This window comes from Lissotriton vulgaris, chromosome 4_1 (genome assembly GCF_964263255.1).
Source record: "Lissotriton vulgaris chromosome 4_1, aLisVul1.2, whole genome shotgun sequence".
Lineage (NCBI taxonomy): Eukaryota > Metazoa > Chordata > Amphibia > Caudata > Salamandridae > Lissotriton > Lissotriton vulgaris.
In genome coordinates this window covers 811,282,211-811,305,840 of record NC_141691.1, presented here as the reverse complement: position 1 = coordinate 811,305,840, position 23,630 = coordinate 811,282,211, and the positions used below count along the sequence as shown (strand labels likewise).

Sequence of the window (23,630 nt, the reverse complement as noted above, 5' to 3'; positions counted from 1 at the left end):
GCGGTTGGAGGTCTGGTAGGGCAGAGTGAGGGCCTCTGTGGCTGGGGCAGGTTGTGCAGCCCCTCTCTGTGTGCCGGGGCCGGCTCCGCTGGGCCTTTGTGCGGAAGCTTGGCGCTGCCCCCCTACGGACTGTGCTGGTGGAGAAGAGGGGGGTACAGCCGGAGAGACCCACCCCGGAAACATCGCCCGGGCCTGGTGGGGCCTATGGCACATCAGTGAGGACAGGACATCGGCAGCATCGTTAGGCCCAGAGGCTGGGCCCTGGAGGTTGAATTACAGGCCCACATCAGATTCCACGCTTTCGGGCAAGCAACAGGCCCTCTGTGATTGCTGGGGATTGTGGGGCTGGCCGTAGGTGTGCGGAAGGAGCTCTGCCTTGCCTGTGGGCCGGTGGGGACGGTGTGAGGAACCTGCAGGGTAGCACGGGCCGGCTGGAGAACCCGGGTGGAACTGGGGCCCCTGGGTGAGACTGTGTGGTTGGGCCCAGTGCGGAGGGGTGGCAGTGACCAGTCTTGGGGAGTTGCAGGGGTGAGTTGGATCGGGATTGCCGAGTGGCCATGACCAGAGACAAAGGAGGCCGCTCGACTAAACAAGAGCCTATAGATAAATTTAATGGCCCGTGGCATCTGGGGGTCAGCTGGGAGGGGTGCCGGACAATGCGGCGCTCATGGCCGCCATCACCCAGTCCAGGGACATGCTGTAGGTGCGGATGTAATGTTGCTGCCACAGGACCTGCACAACGCAGTGTGCCACATCTCAGAGGCCGAGACCCGCATCTCAGGGGTGGAGGATGATATCACGGAACTTAAGCGGAAGGTGGCCGCGATGGAGACCGTCCAAAGGGGCCTTGTACTCAGAGCAGAGGACACGGAAGGACGGGCCCGACGAAATAATCTCCGCTTTGTAGGGTTCCCGGAACATTGCGAAGAGGGGAGCATGGAACGCTTCCTCACCACTTGGCTGGAGGGCTGGCTTCCGCCTGAGTCTATGTTTAAGTATTTTGTAGTGGAGCGGGCCCATCGTGCACTCATGCAGAAACCTCTGGTGGGGGCACACCTGCGGCCTGTCTTCGCCAAGTTACTTAACTATATGGACAGAGACATGATTTTGAAACAGGCCAGGGCAAAAGAACCCTGGTTATACAACAACGCCCGTATCCTGATTTTTCCAGACTACACGCAACAAATTCAGCAGCAGCGCCAATCGTTCATGGCTGCTAAGGCACGGCTGAGAGCGCTTAAACTTCCATACGCCCTGCTGTTTCCTGCTCGCATTCGGGTGGTCTTTCAATCGTGCACTCACTTCTTAGACAGCCCAGAGGAGGTCTTTCGATGGACGGATGAGACAGTGCAGGTGAGGCTTCATACCCCACCAAGAAGGGAATCGGACTCCTCTGTGAGTGATGCGGCTCAGGGAGGGGAAGGGGGGGGGGGGTGTCCCCGTGGTCGGTGGCAGGGCAGTGACAGACGGTCAAGGTACAGGCGGCGCTCGCAGTCCATCAGGACGGCCTCCCGCAGGGGGCCAGCCCTGGGAGAACAGACTTTGGAGCCATAGCGAGGTACGCCGGTGTTGCGAGACAGAACTTCACTTGAAAGATACCGGATTGTCCTGACCTGGGCTTGTGTTACCGTCAGGAGTGAACTGGTGGGAGCCCTGTCGAATGTCTATGGGCTGCGAGTTGAGGATCCATTGGCTGGGGCGGAACCCATCCCCCTGTTGGGGACTGGGGATCAGCCCCTCCGCGACAGATACTTCAGAGTTGGGATTGAGGTATGGGGAGGGGTATGGTATGGGTAGGGGATGTTTTGGTTATCAGGTCGCACTTTCACTACAGGCCCGATACAGGCCACACACACATACCACCAAGGTTTAGCATTCGGGTTACATGGCAAGGGATTCCCCAATGGCTATGGGTGAGCATGGAATGCAGGGTGGTCTTCGTATTCTAAGTTGGAACGTCTGAGTGGCGTTAAACAAGGTCAAGCGGGGGCAATACTCCAGCATGCAAAGCGCGCGGGCAGATACTCTTCTATTACAATAGACACATCTCATGGGCACGAAGGCCTTATGCCTGCAATGTTATGCACTCCAACAGGTCATTCACGCAGGCTTCCTCGGGGGTTCACGGGAGTGGCCATACTGGTGCATCGAAGGATCCCATACACACATGAACAGCAATGGTCCGATTTGCAGGGGCGCTAATTGTTTATCCGGGGCAGGATTGGTGGGGACCCTCTGGTATTAGGTAGTGTGGGAGTACCCGACAGAGAATGTGGGCACCGTACCCAGCGCCGCCATGTTGTGGGAGGCGCTGAAGCCCACACTGCGGGAGGTGAATATATCCTGGTGGGCAGCGGCTCGCAGGCAGTGTAGGGACGAACTGACCCGCGCAGAGGTGAGCATAGAGAGACTTGAGAGGCAGAATCGAGAGTCAGGGAGTGATCTGGGAATGAGGCAATTGCTTCTGGCCCAACAGGAATGTGCAGCCATGCTAATGGAGGAGGCGAGTCAGGCCTGGCTGGCTACGCGCAGTAGGGTGTATCAATGGGGTGACAAGTCGAGGAAAATGTTGCACGGCCTGTGCCAGGGCACCTTCCATGCTCAGGCCCAACTGGGAATACTGGATCCAGCGGGAGACCAGATTACGGATCCCCCGGCCATAGCGGAGAGCTATACTGATGAATATTTTGGTGATCTCTATGCCCCCCCGGGAGTGCCTGGAGGCTGCCACAGTTGAGAAATGTATTACTGATTTACCTCAAGGCGCTTTCGGATGAGCAGCGGGACCAGTTGAAGGTCCCCCTATTGGAGGAGGAACTGGGAGCGGCCCTGGGAGAACTGAATCCCGGGAAGGGGCCTGGACTGAATGGATTCCAGAGCAAGTTTTTTCATCACTATAATTTGCAGCTGGACCGCCATTACCATGCTGTGGTGTAGGAGGTGCGGGACAAGGCGGAGCTTCCCCCGGACTGGAGGCACACGGAGGTGGTGATGTTCCACAAACCCGGGCGCCCACCGGAGTGCCATGCGTCCTGCCGCCCCATTTCCCTCTTAAATCTGGAGGCCAAGATTGTGGCAAAGGCTCTGGCCAATCTGCTGCTGCCCCATATAGCATCGCTGGTACACCCAGACCTGGCGGGATTAATGCACCAGCGGGCTACTCGACACAACATCAGGAGGGCGCAGGTGGCGGATGCGGCGATCCAACAACTAGGGGACTGGCGGCTTTACTTTTGGTGGATATGGATAGGGCGTTTGATTCCCTGAGCTGGGTCTACATGTTTGCCTTACTGCCTAGGCTCAACCTGGGCCCGAGATTCCTTTCTTATGTAAAACTATTGTACACCGGCCTAACAGCAACGGTCGGGGTTGCGGGCGCGTCCTCCTCCACTTTTGCGATTCAGAGGGGCACGGGGCAGGGCTGTCCCCTGTCGCCATACCCGTTTGCTCTGGCTATGGAGCCCCTGTCGGCTTGGGTGCTCATGGACACCCAGGTGCATGGGTTTGAGTGGGCCACGGGCCTCTCCGATAGAATAGCGTTATACGTAGATGACGTTCTCTTCTTCTTGACGGCTGTGGACAGGACGGGTCCAGAGCTCCTACGTATCATGCTAATTTTTGGGGAGACGTCGGGTCTCTATATGGACCCTGCAAATCCAAGCTATGGGTTCTTGGTGGGCAGACGAGGGTGGGCTCATGGGCATCCAAGGTTCAGTCGGCAGCGGGTGGATTGAAATACCTGGGGGTAGTGCTCTCGGAGGTACCAGCAGTGGCCTGGGAGCGTAATGTGGCACCTGTGTGGGAGTGGGTGCGGGCGGATATCAAGTCCTGGTCTCGCATGCCCATGACGCTGTTCGGCAGATCGGCAATTTTTTAAATGGTAGCACTCCCCCGGCTTCTGTACCAACTGCAGAATCATCCGTATCCAATCCCAGCTAGATGGTTCCGAATGGTGAACTCCATGTTAGGGAAGTTTCTGTGGGAGGGCGGGAGGGTGCGGGTGGCAATGCGTACTTGTTTCCTCTCTACTTATAGTGGGGGGTTGGCGTCCCCGGATTTCCTCTCATACCATCAGGCTTCGCACCGGTTGGTCCTCAACGACTGGTGGTCAGAGAGGGGACCGGGCCTACGCACTGGAGCGCTGTTTTATGGGCCAGCACACTCTACACACGATACTGTACTCGGAGGTTGCGTGGTGCACTGCCGCCGGCTACAAGGGTGGTGTTCATGGTTTGGAGGCAGGTGCTGCGGCGCATGGACTGGTGGGGCGTCTTGACCCCGGGAGACCCCCTTGTGAAACAACGGGCGGCTGCCCCAGTTGGCGGCCCTTCCGGGGTTAAGCGGGTGGGATGCCATTGGTATTTCCACATTGGGCGATGTAGTGGCAGATACAACGCTTAAATCCTTTCGGGATCTCCAAGAGGATTTTCATCTTCATCAGACACAGTTTTATCAGTATCCGAGTCTGCAGGGTCTGGAGTCCATTCCTGAGTTCAGTCCCATCGAGGCTAACATCTTTATGGGGGATTTAGGGGAAAAGAAGATTTTGCGCATATTTCAAACCCTGGTAATACATTGCTCCTCCACACTTCGAAAGCTCCAAGGGGACTGGGAGGCTGATGTGGGGGGCTGGAAGAGGAGGCCTGGGCAGAGGCCCTGGCAGTCCCAAGGGGGGTGGCTATTGCAATGCGACTTCGCCTAGTCCAATTTAAATACCTCCACAGGGTCAACTTTACTAGGACGCGCTTATGGCGGGCGGGGATGATCTCCTCGCCGGTATGTCTGCGCCGTGACCAGGCAGAGGGCACGTTTATCCACACGGTATGGCAATGTTCATCATTGGATCCGTTCTGGAGGGGGGTCTTTGCTGGTCTCTCAGAGGTCCTGGGCTGGGAGCTTACCCGCACACCACAGCTGGCACTGTTACATGTCATGGAGGGGGTGGGGGGCAATATCTACAAACAACACCTTTTGTTATTGGGATTTACATTGGCAAAGCGGGACATTGCGCAAGCCTGGAAGGCAACGAGGGCCCCATCGGTGGCAGCTTGGAAAAACGGCCTTGATTTTTGCATGGGCCTGGAGCAGCCCATATTTGTGGCCAGGGGGTGCCCATGCCAACATTATAAAATCTGGAACCGGTGGGCGGAGTATCGTGGTCTATGGTTGGAACCCCCTGCGATGGAAGAGCCCTTTTTGCCGGTTTAAGTAGAGGATCACATATAGATTTTGCGGGATAGAATGAAGGGTTTGGTGAATTGGGGTTCTTCTTTTTTTTTAGTATTTCTCGTGCATAATCGTGGACATGGTGATGTGGACTTGTGCGACCGTTGGGGGGGAGGTGGGGGGAGTTGGGGATGGGGTGTTACTCTTTTATGCTCCAGTATACTGGGCTGTTGCTTATGGGGGGATGAAAGACTACAAAACAAAAGTTGTTTGCTGTTTTAGATGTACTACAAATGCGTTGGCAGTTGAGTCTGGTGTGCAGGGCGCTGCATAATATATGCAACCTGACTAATAAAATCTGTTTTAAAAAAAAAAATTAGGAAGGCTGTACATTGTAGTATTACATCATAGCTAAACAACATTATTCGACAGTAATCTATAATTACTTTATCATCAACAAATACTAGTAAAGGTGGTAGAATGTAGGGGAGCAAAAATAGGAAAAGGGGAATAGAAGAATAAACAAGCACTTGCAATGCAATAGGTCTCGCTTTTACGCGAGTTTGAGCTATTCGCATTGTAAATTACAATGTCTTTTATTTAGGTTTTGGTTTTTAAAACAAATAAAAGGCATTGTCATTTGCAATGCTAGTAGCTTAAACCCTTGCAAATGCAAGACCTATTGCATTGCAAATGCTTGTTATACCTATTGAGGAGGACATTAGAAATCGCTATGTGCCATTGCGTTGCTGCCTCCCTTTCCATCCTCCTCCCCACCATTTCCATTCTCTAACTTTCCCTTTCTGGAGGTGGGCCAGAAGAGGAACGAGCGTTGCTCCTCCTTCTTGCTGTGGTAACAATGATGTAGTCAGCCACAGTGTTCCTTTGAATATATTTAGGGTCCTCTGCAGAGAGTTCATATTTTTTCTACTGTTGGTGTTACTTCATTTGCTGAGGCATGCTCTTTGCCCTGATCAAGAATGTTTGGTAGCATAGGGAGGTATTGTGTACCTTTCTTGGAGAGTGCAAATGTTTCAGGGAGGAAACACAAGTATCCTTTCCCCTCCTCTGGGGACCCCAAAAGTATCAGCTGCTCTTTTGAAGACGCAGTTGTAAAAGGCTATGTTGTTTGGAGGTGAAGCCTTCAAGGGATAGCTACAGACCTCTTCCTCAGGGCACTCCATGTCAAGGTCGTACCACTCTTACTCGAAAGTTCCTGTAGCTTCCTCTTCTTCTGTAACAGATTTCTTCCTCGATTTCCTCTTAGTGAGGTAAGGTTGTTGCCAGAGCATTGAGGATATCTTCTTCCTTGGCCTTGAGGGTTTCAAAAGAAATCTGTATTCCTTTAGTGCCTTGAACTCCTTATGTTGAAGGAGTGCCGCTATTTCTGCCTCCAAGGCGCTTTCTCCTTTTCTCCACCTCAAGGGCCCTTTCAGCATCAGAAGCTGGGGAGATCCTCTTTGGTGTGGTGGATTTTGCCTCTAAAGGTATGGTCTTATCCTTTAATGCCTCTTGTCAGACACCGGTCTTTGTCGATTGACGTTATCCCCTCGTCGGTATCCCTGGCATAGGATTCGTGGGGTTCTTTTGGCCTCAGCTAAACCTTGGTCACAGTCTTCTTCGACGCCTGGGTTGCATTCTTCTAGGCCTTTGGTATCTGATGGGTGAGGGGTCCGAGTTACTTTCTCTGCTTTCTTTTCAATGTCCTTGGTGGATTTTTTTGCGGTACGCTTCTTCTCGGCATCACCCCCTCTGGGACTTCAACATCCGGTCCTCCATGTGTTGATTCTGTGGCCACCCCCTGTTCATCTTCTTAACTTGAGAGGACCAAGTCAGTTAGCGATACCAGCAGTTCCTGCCCACCAAACATTTCTGTCTGGTGTTCCAACTCTGCTTTCTTCAGACCGTGAGAGTTTGACACAAAAACAGCGAAGGCCTCACAGTCCTTATCCTTGTGATCCCTCTGTAGGCAGAGATTACAGATGTCGTGTGTAACGCCTTGTGGGAATTTTGGGTGGCAATTAGGGCAAAATTTGAAAGGGGTATTTTCCATGGCCCCAACCGTTGACTTTCGGTCCATTTGCATGGTTGCTGCTCAGACGGGGAAAGGTGTCCGGAGGTCTCTCTCCTTATCAGGTGCCTTGTTAATCTATGTAATACCCCAAAAATTTCAGGTATTTCGTCCAAAATTCAGAGTCTTTTCCCTTGCTTCCAGACCTAACGGTTGAAAAAAAATGTACCTAGAAATGACTACCATACACCAGAATTTCTGAGGCGCCGTCTGACATCACACAAGGGATGGACCTAGCACCAAATGGTAGTAGACGATGCCCACAAAAGAAAATAAAAAAAGAAGAAAACTGAGACAATTCTGGACCCAACCCCTAGATGGCAGAATAATGAACAGCTTGCGAATCCAAAAAAGGATTCAGGGTGCAAAAAAGGAAGTTAGACAAAGCTTCATATACCATTGCCTTTCTTCGATTCACCCACCTGTGAAGGTTTTTTTATCCATACACCTCCAACTTCTCATATTCCTTAGACCTTACCTTAATAAAACTAATTTGGCTGCAATATGCTAAAAGCATTTGACTGCATTACCTTACACGCAGTTTTCTCCCACAATGCAAGGCGGCCTTGCTCCTTCTAAAGCAAAGATGGACAATTAGATGTGTTGCCTTCTCAGTATTCCATGTGCATAGATTTTAGGTCAAATCAAGTTCTAAATATTTAACCAAGTAAATCTGCTCGATGATCCCTCAAGGGCTGTGATCCCCTGCAGCTGGAGGTACTGGAGAACTAAGAGTTGTCTTATCTTTGAACATCTGCAGAACACATTGGTTAGCGTGCGTCATTTATTTCAACCCACTCACAAAACATCATTTTCATTTGTCAATTAAGTACTTCAAAGTAAGATTTTCCCCAAAAGTACCACAATGGCGATCGCTGAGCTTTGGCAAACTGGAGAAGTTAACAGGAGGGGTGGAAGACATTTCCCTGAAGACAAATATGGCGGTTCACTGCAAGATGAGAAATGCATGTAGAGGTAAAGCAGGTATATGGTGATGACTGAGGGGTTCCTACAGCCTGAAAGAGCAGAGTAATGACCTAGAGTTAAAGAAATGAACATCCTTGGGAGAACATTTCTTTGAGCATCTGTGGGAGAACCTTTCTTGTAGCATCTGCTTGCAGTTCTTGTTGGCCTAAAAACCAATAATGTACAAGATCTTCAATTTTAATGCTGAGCCCTACTATGTAAAGGAGCACTGCAGAATAGAAGTCCATTTGTGAAGAATTTAATGACTCCTGAAAGAGGTTCTTTAGACTCCGTCTGATCTGTGGCTACCTAGACAATCAGGCAAAGAGAATGGGTGAGTTGCCAAGATGTGTGAAAGTGTCCTGGGGAAACAAACACAACTATTTGGAGGCTCTTTAAAAAGAAAACTATGGACCTTAGCATCAGGGTTTTAAAAAAAAAATGTAATTACTAGCAACAATTTAAGGTGTGGGATGGCTGGACCAGAAGAAGGAATGTGGTGCTGGGTGATTGGGCTCCAAAAGTGGCCCGTTATGTGGGACAAGTCAATAACTGGTGGAGTAAGAAAACTGTGCCTCAACATTAGCCTAACTCAGTAGCTCCCTATTCAGTATGCATAGCTTAAGTGTTGACCATCACACACACAAACACCTCTATCCCATTTCCACGCATTCTTATTTGAGATTGATGCTGCTGAATGACATATCTGGGAGCTGCTGAATGACATATCTGGGAGGGGCTAAAAAAATTCAAGAAAACAAACCAAACAGCTTCTTCATGAAATTCACAAAGTTGACTTAAAAAAAAAAAAAATATATATATATATATATATATATATATATATATATATATACACATGCTTAAAAAAAAACACAATAGGAAACAATTAAATTGCTCAGACCGTATTTCCACCCCATCACTCTTTCTATGCTGCTGCAAACGTAGGATGGAAAATAAAATTAACTCGTACAAAAATGTGCTGCCCACCTTTCACAAACCCTGATTTCCATCTTCCACATGTATCGGCCTTGCTGGCTTTATGAATGCCTGTGCGAGCTAAGATTAACTAGCAGCACTTGGGTAAGAAATAGTTTTACACACCAGTTACATCACTGCAGTTCTTGAACGGCCCAAAGAGTTCCAGGTGATGCTTACTTTGAAGCAACAGAAAATTTAACATTTTCTTTCTGTTTTGATCAATGCAGGACGTGGAATACTTCAAGAGCCACAGATCCCAAAGTGGACAGTAGTTGCATCCAGTAAGAGAAGAGGAATAAAGTAGTGTAAACTATTTTTATTAATCCACTTTGAGCTAAATAATTAAACATTTCTTTATACTACCCCACTTAAATCAAAGAAAAACTTACTTTTTGGACTGTCTGTGGTAGCAGCTCTTCCTTTGCCCTTTGGCGTTTTGAATTCTTCAACGAGATACTGATGGCCAATCTCCCCAAGATCCAGCCTTCGCTTTGCCTGCAACAGAAGAATAGAAGGTCACATCATGCAAGTTCGGATTAAAACTGAACAAACTATTTTATCTGCTGTGTTGAATTGCTACAAACAACTCATCACACCACTTTAAAGCCTGTCAGTTTGCAGGCCCCAAGCCATAGTTATCTGCAGTCAAAGCTCTGGAACCAGTCACCTGATACCCAACAGTTCATACATAGAAGGGACTTGAACACCTCCAGTACAATTCTTACGCCAGCCATACTTTTAGAAATGCAAAAGGTAACAAGAATTGGCAAAGCCAATAGGGTTCGCCTTTGTAACCGACTAGCTCAGTCTGTGTCTTTTATTCATGCTCTACAGTATCAGCAACAAATGGCAATTCTGTACAGCATTAAAAGAAAGATCTATATCGTTTTATAGATGTGCATATGAATAGTTTGCTGCCCGACTTTTCAAAAATGAAAAATAGGACCATGGGGGAGAAGCAATGGAAAAGCGGGTTGTGGTGAGGCAGGGAGAAGGGAAAAGAGTCACATAAGGGAACAACAAGGGTGGCTGGGGCTGTAGGAAGCTGGCTCTGTCAATACTATACCAAAGTAAGGCACATAGTCCAGGGAGTCCCTAGAAATATAGCAGAGGCTAAATGAAACCAGTACTAACAGCTCCTCATGGTAGTATGGGGGAGCAATTAGGCTTATCCAGATGGCGTGTTAAGCATTTATTGTATTTACTCAAGACTGATGGCACTCACACAGACTGAATCCAGACCAATTATGCAAGTATAAAAAAAAAAGTATACTTATGTTTTATTTCTTGGACCAAGCAGGACTTGGTAGGTAGAGGTAAAAGTTAGATAGAACCTTACTCTCTATTTGCCGTAGTGAGGTCGAGCAGTAAGGCGGTATCAGAAGACAGTGTTAAGCATTTGCTGTACACACTCAGTCAGCAAATAAATTCACACACTCAATGACTGAACTTCAGACCAATTGTTTTTGTACAAAAATATTCTTTTAGGTATTTTATTTTCCAGAACCAAGCAAGCCTGGCACAAATAAGTTGGTAAATACTTTGCAGTAAATATACAGTTTGAAATGCAATTGTAAATGTACTTTAAAATGGTTACAGTTTCAATTACTGGTAATGCGATACTGTGAAATGCTGTACATATACTTTGTATCGACTCTGCAATGAAAATTACCGGTAAGTTACTTTTAAGTACCTTTTTAGATCACTTTTCCTACTTAGTGTGATATGCCTATATATCACACTGGGACATTTCCTAGAGAAAAGGTAAGTAACATCCGTTTTGCACAATTGTTAATTTTTAGGTTTCCATACAGATTAACTCCATACTTTGAACATTTTTCAGAGAAAAACAGTCAATGGATTCCTATAGAGAGAAATGAAGTTAACGGTTACCTGGTAAGTAATCGGTCTTTGGAGTTGAGTTTCTGGGGTTAGCACAAGGGTTACCCAAGGGTCAAGGATGCCCTCATTATACACTCAGCGCCACTAGGGCGGCCGGGTGCAGAGTGCTAATATTATCCTAAGGGGGATAGGGGGTCTCTGGTTGGTGGCTGCTGGCTAGCAGGTCACTCAAGCTTTGGGAGCAAATCTGGACTTTAGCTCAGGGCAAATGGGGAAACAGATTAGCACCAAAGGTGCACCCTCAGTGGCACTTGGGCGGCCGGGTGCAGGGTGCTGTTTCGACGTCGGACGCCCTTTTGGTTTCAATGGAGAACCTCTGATTTGCAAAAGTGCTGCAGGCAGGGAGACAAAGGTCTTCTGGGTGCGACCACCACTTCGAGAAGTAAGTGGGGATTTTAGGGGTCGTTAGGCACTGTTGGTTTGGGCACACAAGGCCATGGGGCGTCAGGTGCTGGTGTGCCTTTTGGGGTCAGATCTTCTGACAAGCTCCTGTTCGCGGTTAGGGGGGCCTTCTGGATTCAGACATCGGCTGGAGGCAGGTCAGGGGGTCGCTGGATCTTGGTTCAGGATCGCCGGGGTGACCTTCTCGTTGTGTATGCCCACTCGAGCTTGGGCCGTGGGCGGCAGGTGCAGAGTGGGGCAGATTCGCAGTGTCCGGCCGGAGCCAGAAGTTGCAGGTGAACAAATCTGGTGTTCATGGGAGAAAAAAGTCTTTGTGCTGGAAGGCAGGCAGGTCCTCCGGGGTGTTCGAGGTTGCTGGGTGCAGGACACACCGGGATTCCACAGGAGCAGGTTCGGGGTGGAGACAGGCCGGTAAGGCTGCAGCCAAGTCAGTGGGCGCCTTCCTCTTGTTAGCTTCAGTACAGCTGTTTCGTTTCTTATTGCAGGTTCTTGCCTAGGTTCAGAGGTGCCACTAAATACTGGATTTAGGGGGGTTACAGGTAGGTAAAAGACGGGGACAAATGGGTCCCTTCTTGGGGTGGGTATACCCCCTATTATGCCACCCTTCGGTGGGAGGGAGGCATTGCTGTTCCTGGGTGGCCAAGTCCCCATCTTCAGGATGGCGTGGACTGAGAGTTGTGCTTCACCTTGCTTCCCCCACCTGAGGGGTGGAGTTGGCAGAGGTGGGACTCACTTGTTTTAATGCGCCGGTTCTCCCGCCCAAAGTGGGGGTCAGAACCAGTGGTGACCAGTTGCTGAAAGCAGCAAGTGGCCTGGGGACGTTCACAAAGGCGGGCCTTTGAAGCTTCCCCTTCGTGAACCCTGCCCATCCTGGAGGAGGAGGCTTGGCACCTCATACCAGGGTGTGCATTGTTTAAGGCCCCAGAGAACAGCAGGCTCTCAAACCAGGGGTCCAGAAACCTGTCTGGTGGTGGCAGCTGAAAGCAGCCACTCAGCCTGGACATTAGTGGTAGGTTAGTTTTAGGGGGCATCTCTAAGATGCCTACTGCGTGCATTTTTAATTAAATCCCACAATGGCATCAGTGTGAGTTTAATGTGCTGAGAAGTTTGATACCAAACGTCTCAGTTTTCAGTGTAGCCATTATGGTGCTGTGGAGTTCGTAATGACAAACTCCCAGCACCATATATTCTTAATGGAAGCACTGCACTTACAATGTCTAAGAATGGACTTATACACTGTAGGGGTACAGGGCTCATGCATCTGTACCCTCACCACTGGTATAGTGCACCCAGCTAGAGGGGTGACTGACCTATGCCAGGGAACTGGGTTGTAGGCATGGCATACAGAGATGTGCGCCATGTTGACTTCACTTGGTTCTGCACCAAAACATGCAGCCTGCAAAGGCAGTGTGTGAGTGTAGTGGTAAAGGACCTCTAGGGGTGGCACAATAAGTGCAGCAGCCCTTAGAGGCCTGCTCTGCTCAAAGTGCCCTGGGTACCCGTGGTACCATTTACCAGGGACTGACCTATGGCCAGAGATGCCAATTGGGTTTAGGCGTTAATGCAGTTTTAGGGAAAGAACATAGGCCCTGGGTACCTGATTAGCAGGAGTCCAGGGCACACTCAGTCTAAGTACATCGGCAATTCAGCAAAAAGTGGGGGCAACCATGCAGTATGAGGGCACTTTCTCACAATAGGTAATGAAAATAATACTCTCAAATGCAAGACTTTACAAGGAAATGCAGTTGTGGCTGAATCTGCAATTGTTACAGGTTAGTATTGGGTTTCAAAATAGGTTAAATTATACAGTAATTACTTTTGGAATACTTTTAGATTACTGACTACTCGGGTGGTATGCCTAGATACCACACGTGGATCCTACAATGCAAGGCAAGTAAGACTTTTTTTCACATTTGCAATATACTTACTTTTCTTTTCATATAAACAGTTCAGCTTGACAGAACAATTTTAGGAACAAACTCGTAACATGGGTTCCTATGGGAGAAAAAGTGTTAGCGGTTTCTCAGGTAATTAGACTACTTATGAGGGAGAGTCTTAGAAGTTAGGACCAAGGTTTCCCAAGGTCCAGTTCGGCACTCAAGTTGCACAACCAGCGGCACTAGGGAGGCACTGGGGCAGCTGGGTGCAGAGTGCAGGGACCCTATGTTAGCCAATGGGGCATTTGGTCAGGGATAGAGACCAGCACTGGAGGGGCCAACAATCCCACAGGAGCTGCACCACCAGCGGCACAGGGGCAGCCGAGTGCAGAGTGCCAAGGCGAAGTCATGGACCCTGTGGTGTTCAATGGAGATCTCCGGTTCGGTAAAGATGCTGCAGGCTCAGGCATGGAGGCTTCCTTAAGGAGATCACCAGCTGGAAAGTAAGTTGGGATCTTGGGGGATGCCTGGACACAGCGGGGCATCTGATGCAGGGGTGTCTTTTGGCATCTGGTTTCTCTTACCAGATCCGGTCGCAGTCGGGGGGAATCTCCAGGAAGAGGCTGCAGGCTTTGCTGGGAGTTCGAGGCAGGTCAGAGATCACCAGATCTCAGGTCAGATTTGTCAGTTAGACCTCTTCGTGGTACTGGCTACGGTCACAGTAGGGGACCCTTCAGGTTGAGACGGCAAGTGTCGGCTTGAAGCTTGAGGGAGGTCTGGGATCACTAGATCCCAGGTCAGGATTGCTGGGGAAACCTACTCATGGTGTTGGGCCACTAACTCGGACCGTGGGTGTCTGGTGCAAAAATCCCACAGCCGGCTGGATCCGGATTCTGTGGGTGAGTGTTTGTCGAGCAAATCTGGTGCTCACTGGACATGGTTGCAGGGCAGGTTCTCCGGGCTCTGCTGGACAGGCCGTGGTTTCACTGTAGTTAGGTGGGAGTTGGGACAGGCCAGGAGGGCTGGGGCCAAAGCAATTGGTGTCCTCTTCTTCCTGGGTCAGCACCGCTCTTTGGTCCTTCTTTCTTCCTATAGTCCGAGGCGAAAAGGTTCAGGGTTGCCCCAAAATACTAAATTTAGGGGCGTTAAAGGGGTGTGTAGGTCGGGACAAATTGATTCCTTTCTTGGAGTGGATACACCCCCCTATTATGCCACCCTCCAGTGATAGGGGGCATGAGCTTCTCCCTAATTAGCTGTTTCCCCTTATCTTCAAGATGGAGGGGACTGAGATGTGTGCTTCACCTCACACCCCCCGCCCCCCATTCTGAGGGGTAGGGTTGGCAAAGGTGGGCACACCTCGCATCCTTGCTTGGTTTTCACAACGATTCTTCTTTCCAAAGTGGGGGGGCAAAACTGGTGGGAGCCAGTTGCTGGGGGCAGCAAAAGGCAGGGACAGCTTACAAAGTCGGCAGGCCTTTGCAGCTTCCCCTTCGTGGACCCAGCCCATCCTGGGGGAGGAGGTATGACACCTCTGCACAGAATGGGCTTTGTTTCTGGCCACAGAGAGCAGAGACTCTCTACCTAGGGGTCCAGAAAACTGTCTGGTAGTGGTAAATGGCAGGCAGCCATTCAAGAACCACACTAGGGCTGGTTTTTTTTCAGGGGGCATCTCTAAGATGCCTTCTGAGTGAATCTTACATTAAATCCCTCACTGGCATCAGTTTGGGTTTAATGTGCTGAGACGTTTGCTACCAAACTTCCCAGGTTTTAGTAAAGCCATTATGTAGCTGTGGAGTACGCAATGACCAACTCCCAGCACCATATACTCTTAATGGCTCTCTTACACTTACAATGTCTAAGAATGGACTTGGACACTGTATGGGTACAGGGCTCATGCCACTGTACCCTCACTTAAGGGGTAGTGCACCCTGCTAGAGGGGTGACTTACCTAGGCCTCATGCAGTGGGTTGCAGGCATGGCACACAGTGATTTGTGCCATGACGACTCTTAGCTTTTCTCTGCACCAAAACACGCAGCCTGCAATGGCAGTGTGTGGGTGTTAAGGTACAGGGTCTCTAAGGGAGGCTGTCACTGGTTACTGTGCCCTTGGTACCTTTTATAAGGGGGATTACCTGTGGCCAGGGATGTGCCAATTGTGGGAACAAAGGTGCAGTTTTAGGGAAAAACACAGGCCCTGAGAACCTGATTGGCAGGGAATTCACTTAACACTTTTGGCACCTACACTCACTACCACGGCACCACTATTATCTGCTGCCGTTGTTAATTAATTGTAATGTTGGTTCCCATCTACTCCAATTCCTCCGTAGTTCCATTGGCTGAATTTCCTGTACCAGTTAATTCCTTGAGAATAAATTAATTCCCCCAACCTACACCACACCTTCGTCGCCTTGCATTCGCCTCCTATGCAATGCCACCGACGACCATAGTCTAAATGCACATCTAAGATGGCGGCCGCCATCAGCACACTGTGCATTCTCAGCGCGCTCCATTCAGTATATCTTGCGTACCACGTAGACGCATGCTCAGACACCATTGCCATTGTGCACGTTGCTCAAACTAATCCCGGAACTGCTGGATCACGATTCTTTCCGATCCCCCCCGCCAATTCTACTTCAAAGGCTCAACTTCCCCGGACCCCCAGCTCATTGGCGCGGAGAAGCTGCAACTGATGTAGGTAAGTTGTCCCCTTGACCGCCTCGATACAAATTAGCCCTTAGATTAGCCCGTTCACTTAATTAAACCGCATCTCTACCAACACCACCCTTATTTCCTTACCCACAGGTACCGGCCCGTGGGTTCAGCACAGGTAAACATGGTTCAGCACAGGTAAATCGTTTTGACTTGGCCTCACTGCCTAATTCACTGGCCCTACCCGGCCCGCCCTTAACCTCTTCCTAGTATCCAGCTATCCCAGGACCTTGAATGTATTAAATTGCTCAGCCCTTTCCTGAGACTTCGTGGTTGCTAATTAGGTAAATTTGTCAATTCTCTGTAATTTTATGTTAACCTTCTTGATGGGCACCTACCCCTTTAGACCGGTTCTGCGCCAATGCCGTAATTGGTATAAGCGCCTTGCCATAGCATACTTCTCCATGTTAAGCCCACCGATGCTGGCACTTCATTCTCGTATTGGGCACTGACCAATTTAGACAGCCTACACCGCTCTCGTTATTGGGCACTTACCAATTTAGATAGCCTAGGGCGCTCTCACCAGGCGAGGCATCAGCATAATTGGCTATTCAAATGCACTAATTACTCAGCAACCGCCAGGGACTCTCCCTCTTCTCTGCATGTGGCCATATCAACTTCACTGTGTATTACCAAACGTGCTCAAGGAATTCCTTTATGTAACGGTTATGTCCGGTGTCTTTTTTACACCAGGCACACAAGGTTTCTTATTAATGTTTCCCGCACCACCTTTCTCGCACGTTCTTATTGAGTACTTGACTGACATATGTACAAATACTACTCCTAATTGTTCCTTTCTTTTTTTCCCTCCCCGACCCCCTCCTTAATTTTGTCACAGAAATTATGTTCGAGCTATCCTTAAGGCTTACAGTTTATTTGCTGTCCCGATGAGGATCCCAGTTATCGTGTGAATGGGATCGAAACGTCGTCGACCATAAATACAGCGTACACACAAATAATTTTCCCTCTGTTTCGCCTGCTTGTTATTTTTCGTCGTTTTTGTTTTGATCAATGTGTTAAATTGCAAAAACAACAATTGATGGACAGAATGCAGAACAATGTCATACATTCACCCCAGTACAGAGATTTGGGCCTAAATCCATAGTTTTTTTGCACTCCAGAACTGTTTTGTCTTCCTGTGTTCCTTCGTCCTTTCAATGTAGTGCAATACTGCCCTTCTTGCGTCTAGAGTGTGGAGCGCCCTCTCAGCGCTTGTCGTGGGGTTCTGGAAGAAGCTAGGAATTTGAATACTCCGATTCATGTGGAACCTTGACACCACCTTTGGCATGAAGTGCGGGTCTGTTCTCATCACGACCCTGTCACTGTGTATCTGGATGTAGGGTTCTTGCAGTGTCAGTGCCTGTAGTTCGCTCACCCTGCGTAGCGAGGTGATTGCTACCAGAAAGGCCGCTTTCATTGTCAGCATTTGCAGTGATGCCTTGTGGATGGGTTCGAAAGGTGCTTTCATGAGCTCTGTCAGTACCACATTCAGGTTCCACGCCGGCAGCGGCATCCTTTTTGGTGGCGCTATTTTCTTTGCCCCTTCCAGGAATCTTTTTACTACCCTTGATGTGAAGAAGCTTCTCCCCGTCTCTCCCCTTGTGTATGCCACAATTGCTGCCAGGTGTACCCTTAGCGAGGATGAGCTTAGTTTGGCTTTCAGTAGGTGCGTGAGGTATCTTAGCACCGTTGATTCCTTGGTCAGCTTCCTCTGCAGCTTTTTCTTGCTGCACCATTGAGTGAATCTTACCCATTTTGCCACATAGCATTTGCGTGTGCTGGGCCTCCGTGCCTCTCGCAACACCTGCAGAGTGCTCTGTGGGAGCTTAGGGTGTGCGAACTCCAAGTCCTCAGGAGCCAAGCTGCTAGGCTGAGGCCCTCTGGCTCTGGGTGTAGAATTTCTCTGTTCTGCATGGAGAGTAGGTCCTTTCTTTTTGAGAACTTGTGGGGTGGACCCTGTGAATACCAGGTCTGCCTTGCCCATTGAGGTGTCACCAGGATCATAGTTATGTTGCTTATCCTGCATTTGTTGAGCACCCTGGGGATCAATGGTATCGGGGGAAAAGCGTAGGCAAATGTTTTTGACCAGCTGAATCATAGGGCATTCCCCTGGGATTGTTCCTCTGGTTGCCTGGATGCAAAGTACTGGCATTTTGCATTCTGGCGTGTTGCAAACAGGTCTGTTATTGGGGTGCCCCATCTCCTGAATAGTCTCTCGGTTTCCTGATTGTTGAGTTCCCACTCGTGGGATGCTGAAGTCTGCCTGCTGAGCCAATCCGCCTCCACATTGTCCTTCCCTGGTAGGTGTATGGCCAGCAGGTCTGTTTCGAGTGGTATTGCCCATCTCCATATTTCTTGCGCTAGGCTGGACAGGGGGAACGACTGAGTCCCTCCCTGCTTGTTGATGTAGAACATCGTTGTTGTGTTGTCCGTTTGTATCAACACCTTCCGTTTGTACAGCTGTTTCTGGAAGGCCTTCAGGGCGAGTAGCACGGTCTTCAGTTCCAGGTAATTGATGCGTCTGACCGCATCCGCTGGTGCCCACAGACCCCTCACTTGGAGCCTGTTCATATGTGTGCGCCCCATCCCTTCTGGGATGCGTCTGTGGTGATGGTCACTGTTGGGTTTGGTGGAGTTAGAGGCTTCCCTACTGTAATGTTCTTCTTGGTCCACCACCTCATCTCTTCCTGCACTTTGTGCGTTACAACCACAAGATCCTCCCAACTTCCTGTAGCTTGTGACCATTGTTGTTGCAGCCATTCTTGGAGTGGTCTCATGTGTAGGCGTACATTGGGGACCAGGTGTATGCATGACACCATCATCCCCATGATCTTCACCTGCTCCGGCTCCATTTAGGATTTTCCCTAGTGTATGGAGAATCCCAGGTCCATCAGCGTGTTTGTGACTCGCTGTGCATGTTCCTCGCATGTTTTACGAGAGTTCGCCTTTATCAGCCAATCGTCGAGGAAGGGGTACACGTGGATCCCCTCTTCACAGATGTGTGGCCACTGCTGCGAGGCATTTTGTGAACACCCTTGGAGCGGATTCGTTATCCTTCTTCAGTTGGGTGAGCTTCTCATCAACCGGGGCGCCGAACAGCGATTCTCCGTTGAATGGAGTGTTCAGGATGTTGTTCTGAACCTCTGTCTTGAAGCCTGAGATCTTGAGCCAGGCTTGCCTTCTCTCTGATTCCTATAGCCATCAGTCTGCTGGAGGTTTCTGCTCCGTCCAAGGCTGTCTTCAGGCACGAGTTTGCTATGTTTTTTCCCTCTTCCACGAGGTGTGTGGCTCTCTGCTGGAATTGCTCTGGGAGGTGTTAAGGCAATTGCCCCACCTCGTACCAATGTTGATATTGGTGTCTGTTCAGGAGGGCGTTGGAATTTGCCATCCGCCAGTGCATTGCAGCGTTTCTCTCGATTTTTCTGCATGCCAGGTCCATCCTCCTGCTCTCCTCGTCAGGTGGTGGTGGTCCAGCTGTTGTCGGGACGTTGGCCCTTCTCCTTGCCGTCGCAGCGATAATTGAGTCTGCTCTAACAAAGCCTTTGATGTAGGGAGGGTGGGAGGAGAACTTGTTCTTCTCCGTTCTTGGCGTGACGGATCTGCAAGTCGCTGGTTCCTTGAACGCTTACTTTCCTTGGTCCATGACACTTCAGCATGGGCAGGAATTGGCTCCTTGTCTGTGTGGGGAGCAAGGTTTCCAGAAAGAAATCTGCTTTAGGCTTTTCTTCCTCCAATTTAACCCCATAAGCTGCTGCTGCCTTCTTTATGACCTCATTGTAAGCCCCAATGTCATCTGGCAGCGAAGGCCTCGAGGGGTATGTCTCCACAGCCTCCTCCGGATTTTCGGCATCGATGTCCTGCCAGTCCAGGTCTTGAGCCGTCGAGGATCCCGAGTCGTAGCGCGAACGCTGATCCCCATATTCTCCCTCTGTGTAATAGAGGTCTTCCTCTTCTCACTGTTCCGAGGGTTCCGGAGTTTTCGGCGGCTCTTCGGCGTCGGAACTCCTCGTGCTCTTCTACTTCGGCGACGGCCGTCGCAGGCTTCGAGGGGATCCTGTAGCTTCTCATCTTTTCTTTGAAGTCTTTCTTCCTCTGGAGGATTTTCTCCATCTCGGCCTCGAGCCGTCTTTTCTTCTTCTCCATCTGCGCGGCATGCTCGGCGTCTAGTGTTTCGGCCGCCCTCCGACGGCGTCGTCGACGTGGTTTTCGACTCCTTCTCCCTCGAAGTCAAGATTCCTTTTTCGGGGACCTGCTTCGACGACCATGGCTTTTCGCTGGTCTTCGCCTTCTGGGAGTCCTTTTCGAAGGATCCGCTGGGCTGTTTTTCAGAGGATGCAGCTTCGGTCGTCGAGGTTTTCGGCACTGGTGCTCCCTTCGAGGCTCTAGACTGATTTTCGAGAGTCTACCTCGGGCCTTCGAGGCCCTGTCGAGGGTTTCGCGGTCGTAGACTCTCCTACCTTGCCTGATGTTTTCTTATCAGTCTCTGCGACCGTGGAGACATCTGGTCCTTCGGCGATGTTGTCCTCGTCGTTGGAGAGGCCCAGTTCGTACAGCGACGGTACTTGGCCCTTAACCTGCATCGTGTGGTGAGCTATCCTCTGCTTCTCTCGAATTCTGAGTGTCTTTGGTGTGAAGACGGAGCAAGCGTTGCAGTCCTTGCTCCCGCGGTCGACCGGCAGACAGAGGTTGCAGACCGGGTACTGGTCCTTTTGCACGTACTTGTGATGGCAGTTACTGCAGAATTTAAACGGTGTATTGTCCATTACTGCGCTCACGGGGCCCCCTGTGCGCGTATTCCCTGTCGGACGTCGAAGATCTCGAGATACTTCTCCTCCTTCGTCGTCCCGGCTTTGATGGTCTTCTTCTCCTAGTCTTTTCAAGTCCTTTTCTGTAGAATTTCGGCGTTTTCCTCTTTTCTCCTTCAAAAGTTCTGGAGCTTCATGCGACGATCCAGATCCAACGGCGGGAAAAATAATCTGAAGATGGCGCCCAAGGGTGGGAGCTTCCGCCGGAAGCATGCCGACGTCACCGATGGTACACCAAATGGTGGGACGGACGCCCACCTGGGCTACGAAAAAAAAAAAAAAAAAAAAGACTACGATTCCGGACCCAACCACCAGATTGCGGAATATGCACAGCATAGTGAATCCAGAAAGATTCACGCTGCAAAACGATTGATTTAGGCCCAGATCTCTGTACTGGGGTGAATGTATGACATTGTTCTGCATTCTGTCCATCAATTGTTTTTGCATTTGTCACCCCAGGTGGGACAGGTATGCTCAGACGTGAGTCCCGTGCTCTCCACACCACTGGAGTCAACCTATCCTGGCTGAAGACGGCTGATAGCCAGAAACCGGTCCTAGGATGCTTGATTCCGGTCCAGGGAAGACATGGCTTGGCAGTTCAGGCTGGACTGTTCCCATGAGGCACAGGGTCAAGGCTGATTTGCACATGGCCATGTCGGAACTGGGGTGGTGTGGAGTGCAAAAAAACAATGGATTTAGGCCCAGATATCTGTACTGGGGTGAATGTATGACATTGTTTTGCATTCTGTCCATCAATTGTTGTTTTTCCTAATGTGGATCAAGCAACTTTCTTTACACACATGTCCGATGCCCTGGCTGACTATCTCACGACTCCAGTATTGTTGGGAGGGGACTTCAACTCCATTGCAGATGTGACCATGGATAGATCCCATCCCCCGTTGCCAGCAGCTCCGATCCATAAACTCTCAAAGGTTAGAACCCAATGGCAGGATAATTGGCGACCTATAGATATATGGCGCGCGCAACATCCCGGTGAACGAGATTACTCTTACTTCTCGGCTCTGCATGATTTGCACGTGAGGCTTGATGCGGTTTTATGTAGCGCTGACCTTGCTCCCCTAGTACTTAATAGCGAATATTTATCGCGCACCATCTCGGATCATAACCCGTTTATGGGGAGTTTCTGCTGGACCAGGGAGCGCCCAGCGATCCCGACTTGGCGTTTGCGACCGGAGCTGCTGGAGGACCCGGCCTTTCGGACTGACCTAGAGGCAGGGATAGGGCGGTACTTTAGTGAAAATTAGGGCAGCGCTACGACAACCCTTTTGAATGGGACGCTTTCATGGTGGTGGTCCGGGGATTCTGTATAGCTAATTGGGTGGGAGTCCGGAAGATGCTGCTGCGTGAGATAGACACTGCAGAGGAAAGTCTTAGGAGTGCCGAACAGAGTCACTCTACTAACTCGGAGACGCAGGAGGTGGTTTTGAATTTGAGGGAAGCAGTGGCGGCGATCGTGGAGCGCTTGCGATGCTTCGACCATAGAGCCTATTTGGACCGAGCACACGCCGAGAGGGACAAGGCGGGTACTTTAGTGGCTTGGCTGGCCAACCCCCTCCCTAGGTGTGCTCCTATCCTGGCACGGACATCCCCATCGGGACAGTTGCAGTACACCCAGCAGCAAATAAATGCTTGATTTCGTGACTACTATGCTGACTTGTATAGTAGCCAGCTGCAGGCCGGGGACGCAGAGGTGCAGGCTTTCTTGGAGGATTTGGAGCTGCCTACAGTTGACGTGGAGGAGGCAGATTCTCTCGGCCAGGATATTGCGCTTGCTGAGATACGATGTGCTGTTAAACAGCTGGCCCGTAACGAGACTCCAGGGATTGATGGCCTGCCCATTGAGTTTTATTCGGCTTATGTTGACATCCTTGCCCCTAGATTGCTATCGGTGTTTAAGGAAGCCAAACGATTGGGTGTGCTGCCACCCTCGACTAGGGAAGCCATTATCATCCCTCTACTCAAACTGGGGAAGGCCCCAACGGACCCTTCTGCATACCGACCCTTATCCATGCTCACCACTGACTATAAAATCCTGAGTCGTATTCTGGCCACCCAGCTACTCCCACACATGCTACGCTTGGTTCATCCCGATCAGGCTGGCTTCATCCCTACTCGCAACACTGCGGGTAGCATAGACAGGTTGATACGCATTTTGAGCGGAGACCATGGCGCAGACAGCCAGGCGGGGTCCCATCGGTGGATATTGCAAAAGCATTTGATAGCTTGGAGTGGCCCTACCTGTTCTCGGTTATGAGAGCCTTTGGGCTTGGTGAGGGATACATCCGCTGGACTGAAATTTTGTACTCGTCGGTAAGTGCTAGAGTAAAGGTGGGAACGGTCATCTCCTCCTCGTACCCGGTGGGGCGAGGCACCCGACAGGGATGCCCGCTCTCCCAGTTATTATTTGCCCATACCATAGAGCCATTGGCTACTTGTGCCAGATTGGGACGAGCATTTCAGGGCCTGCGCCTCCGAGGCAGGACGCACTTCACTGTATGCGGATGACCTCTTGATGTTCTTAGAGAACGCAGGGGAGGCATTGGAAGGAGCGCGAGCCCTCCTCTCCAGGTTCAAGAGTAAATTGGGGCAAAACCGGTGTCTTTCCGGTGGCCCAATCATGTGGCCCAGCCACGTCTGCGCACGTCACATGGGAGCCTCGTTGCCTCCCTTACCTAGGGACGCATATTTACAATAACCTAGATGATCTGCTTGACGGTAATATTGGGAGGGCTA

At 50.2% G+C, this 23,630-nt stretch overlaps 1 protein-coding gene across 1 annotated transcript in view; it reads right to left on the bottom strand.

The window, feature by feature from the left end:
- E2F3 (E2F transcription factor 3) overlaps window positions 1-23,630 on the bottom strand; it is a 175,186-nt gene that overhangs the window by 96,241 nt on the left and 55,315 nt on the right. The window contains exon 2 of the mRNA XM_086965146.1: window positions 9,571-9,676. Coding sequence (XP_086821272.1) covers window positions 9,571-9,676 — 106 coding nt within the window. The remainder of the gene's footprint in view (window positions 1-9,570; window positions 9,677-23,630) is intronic.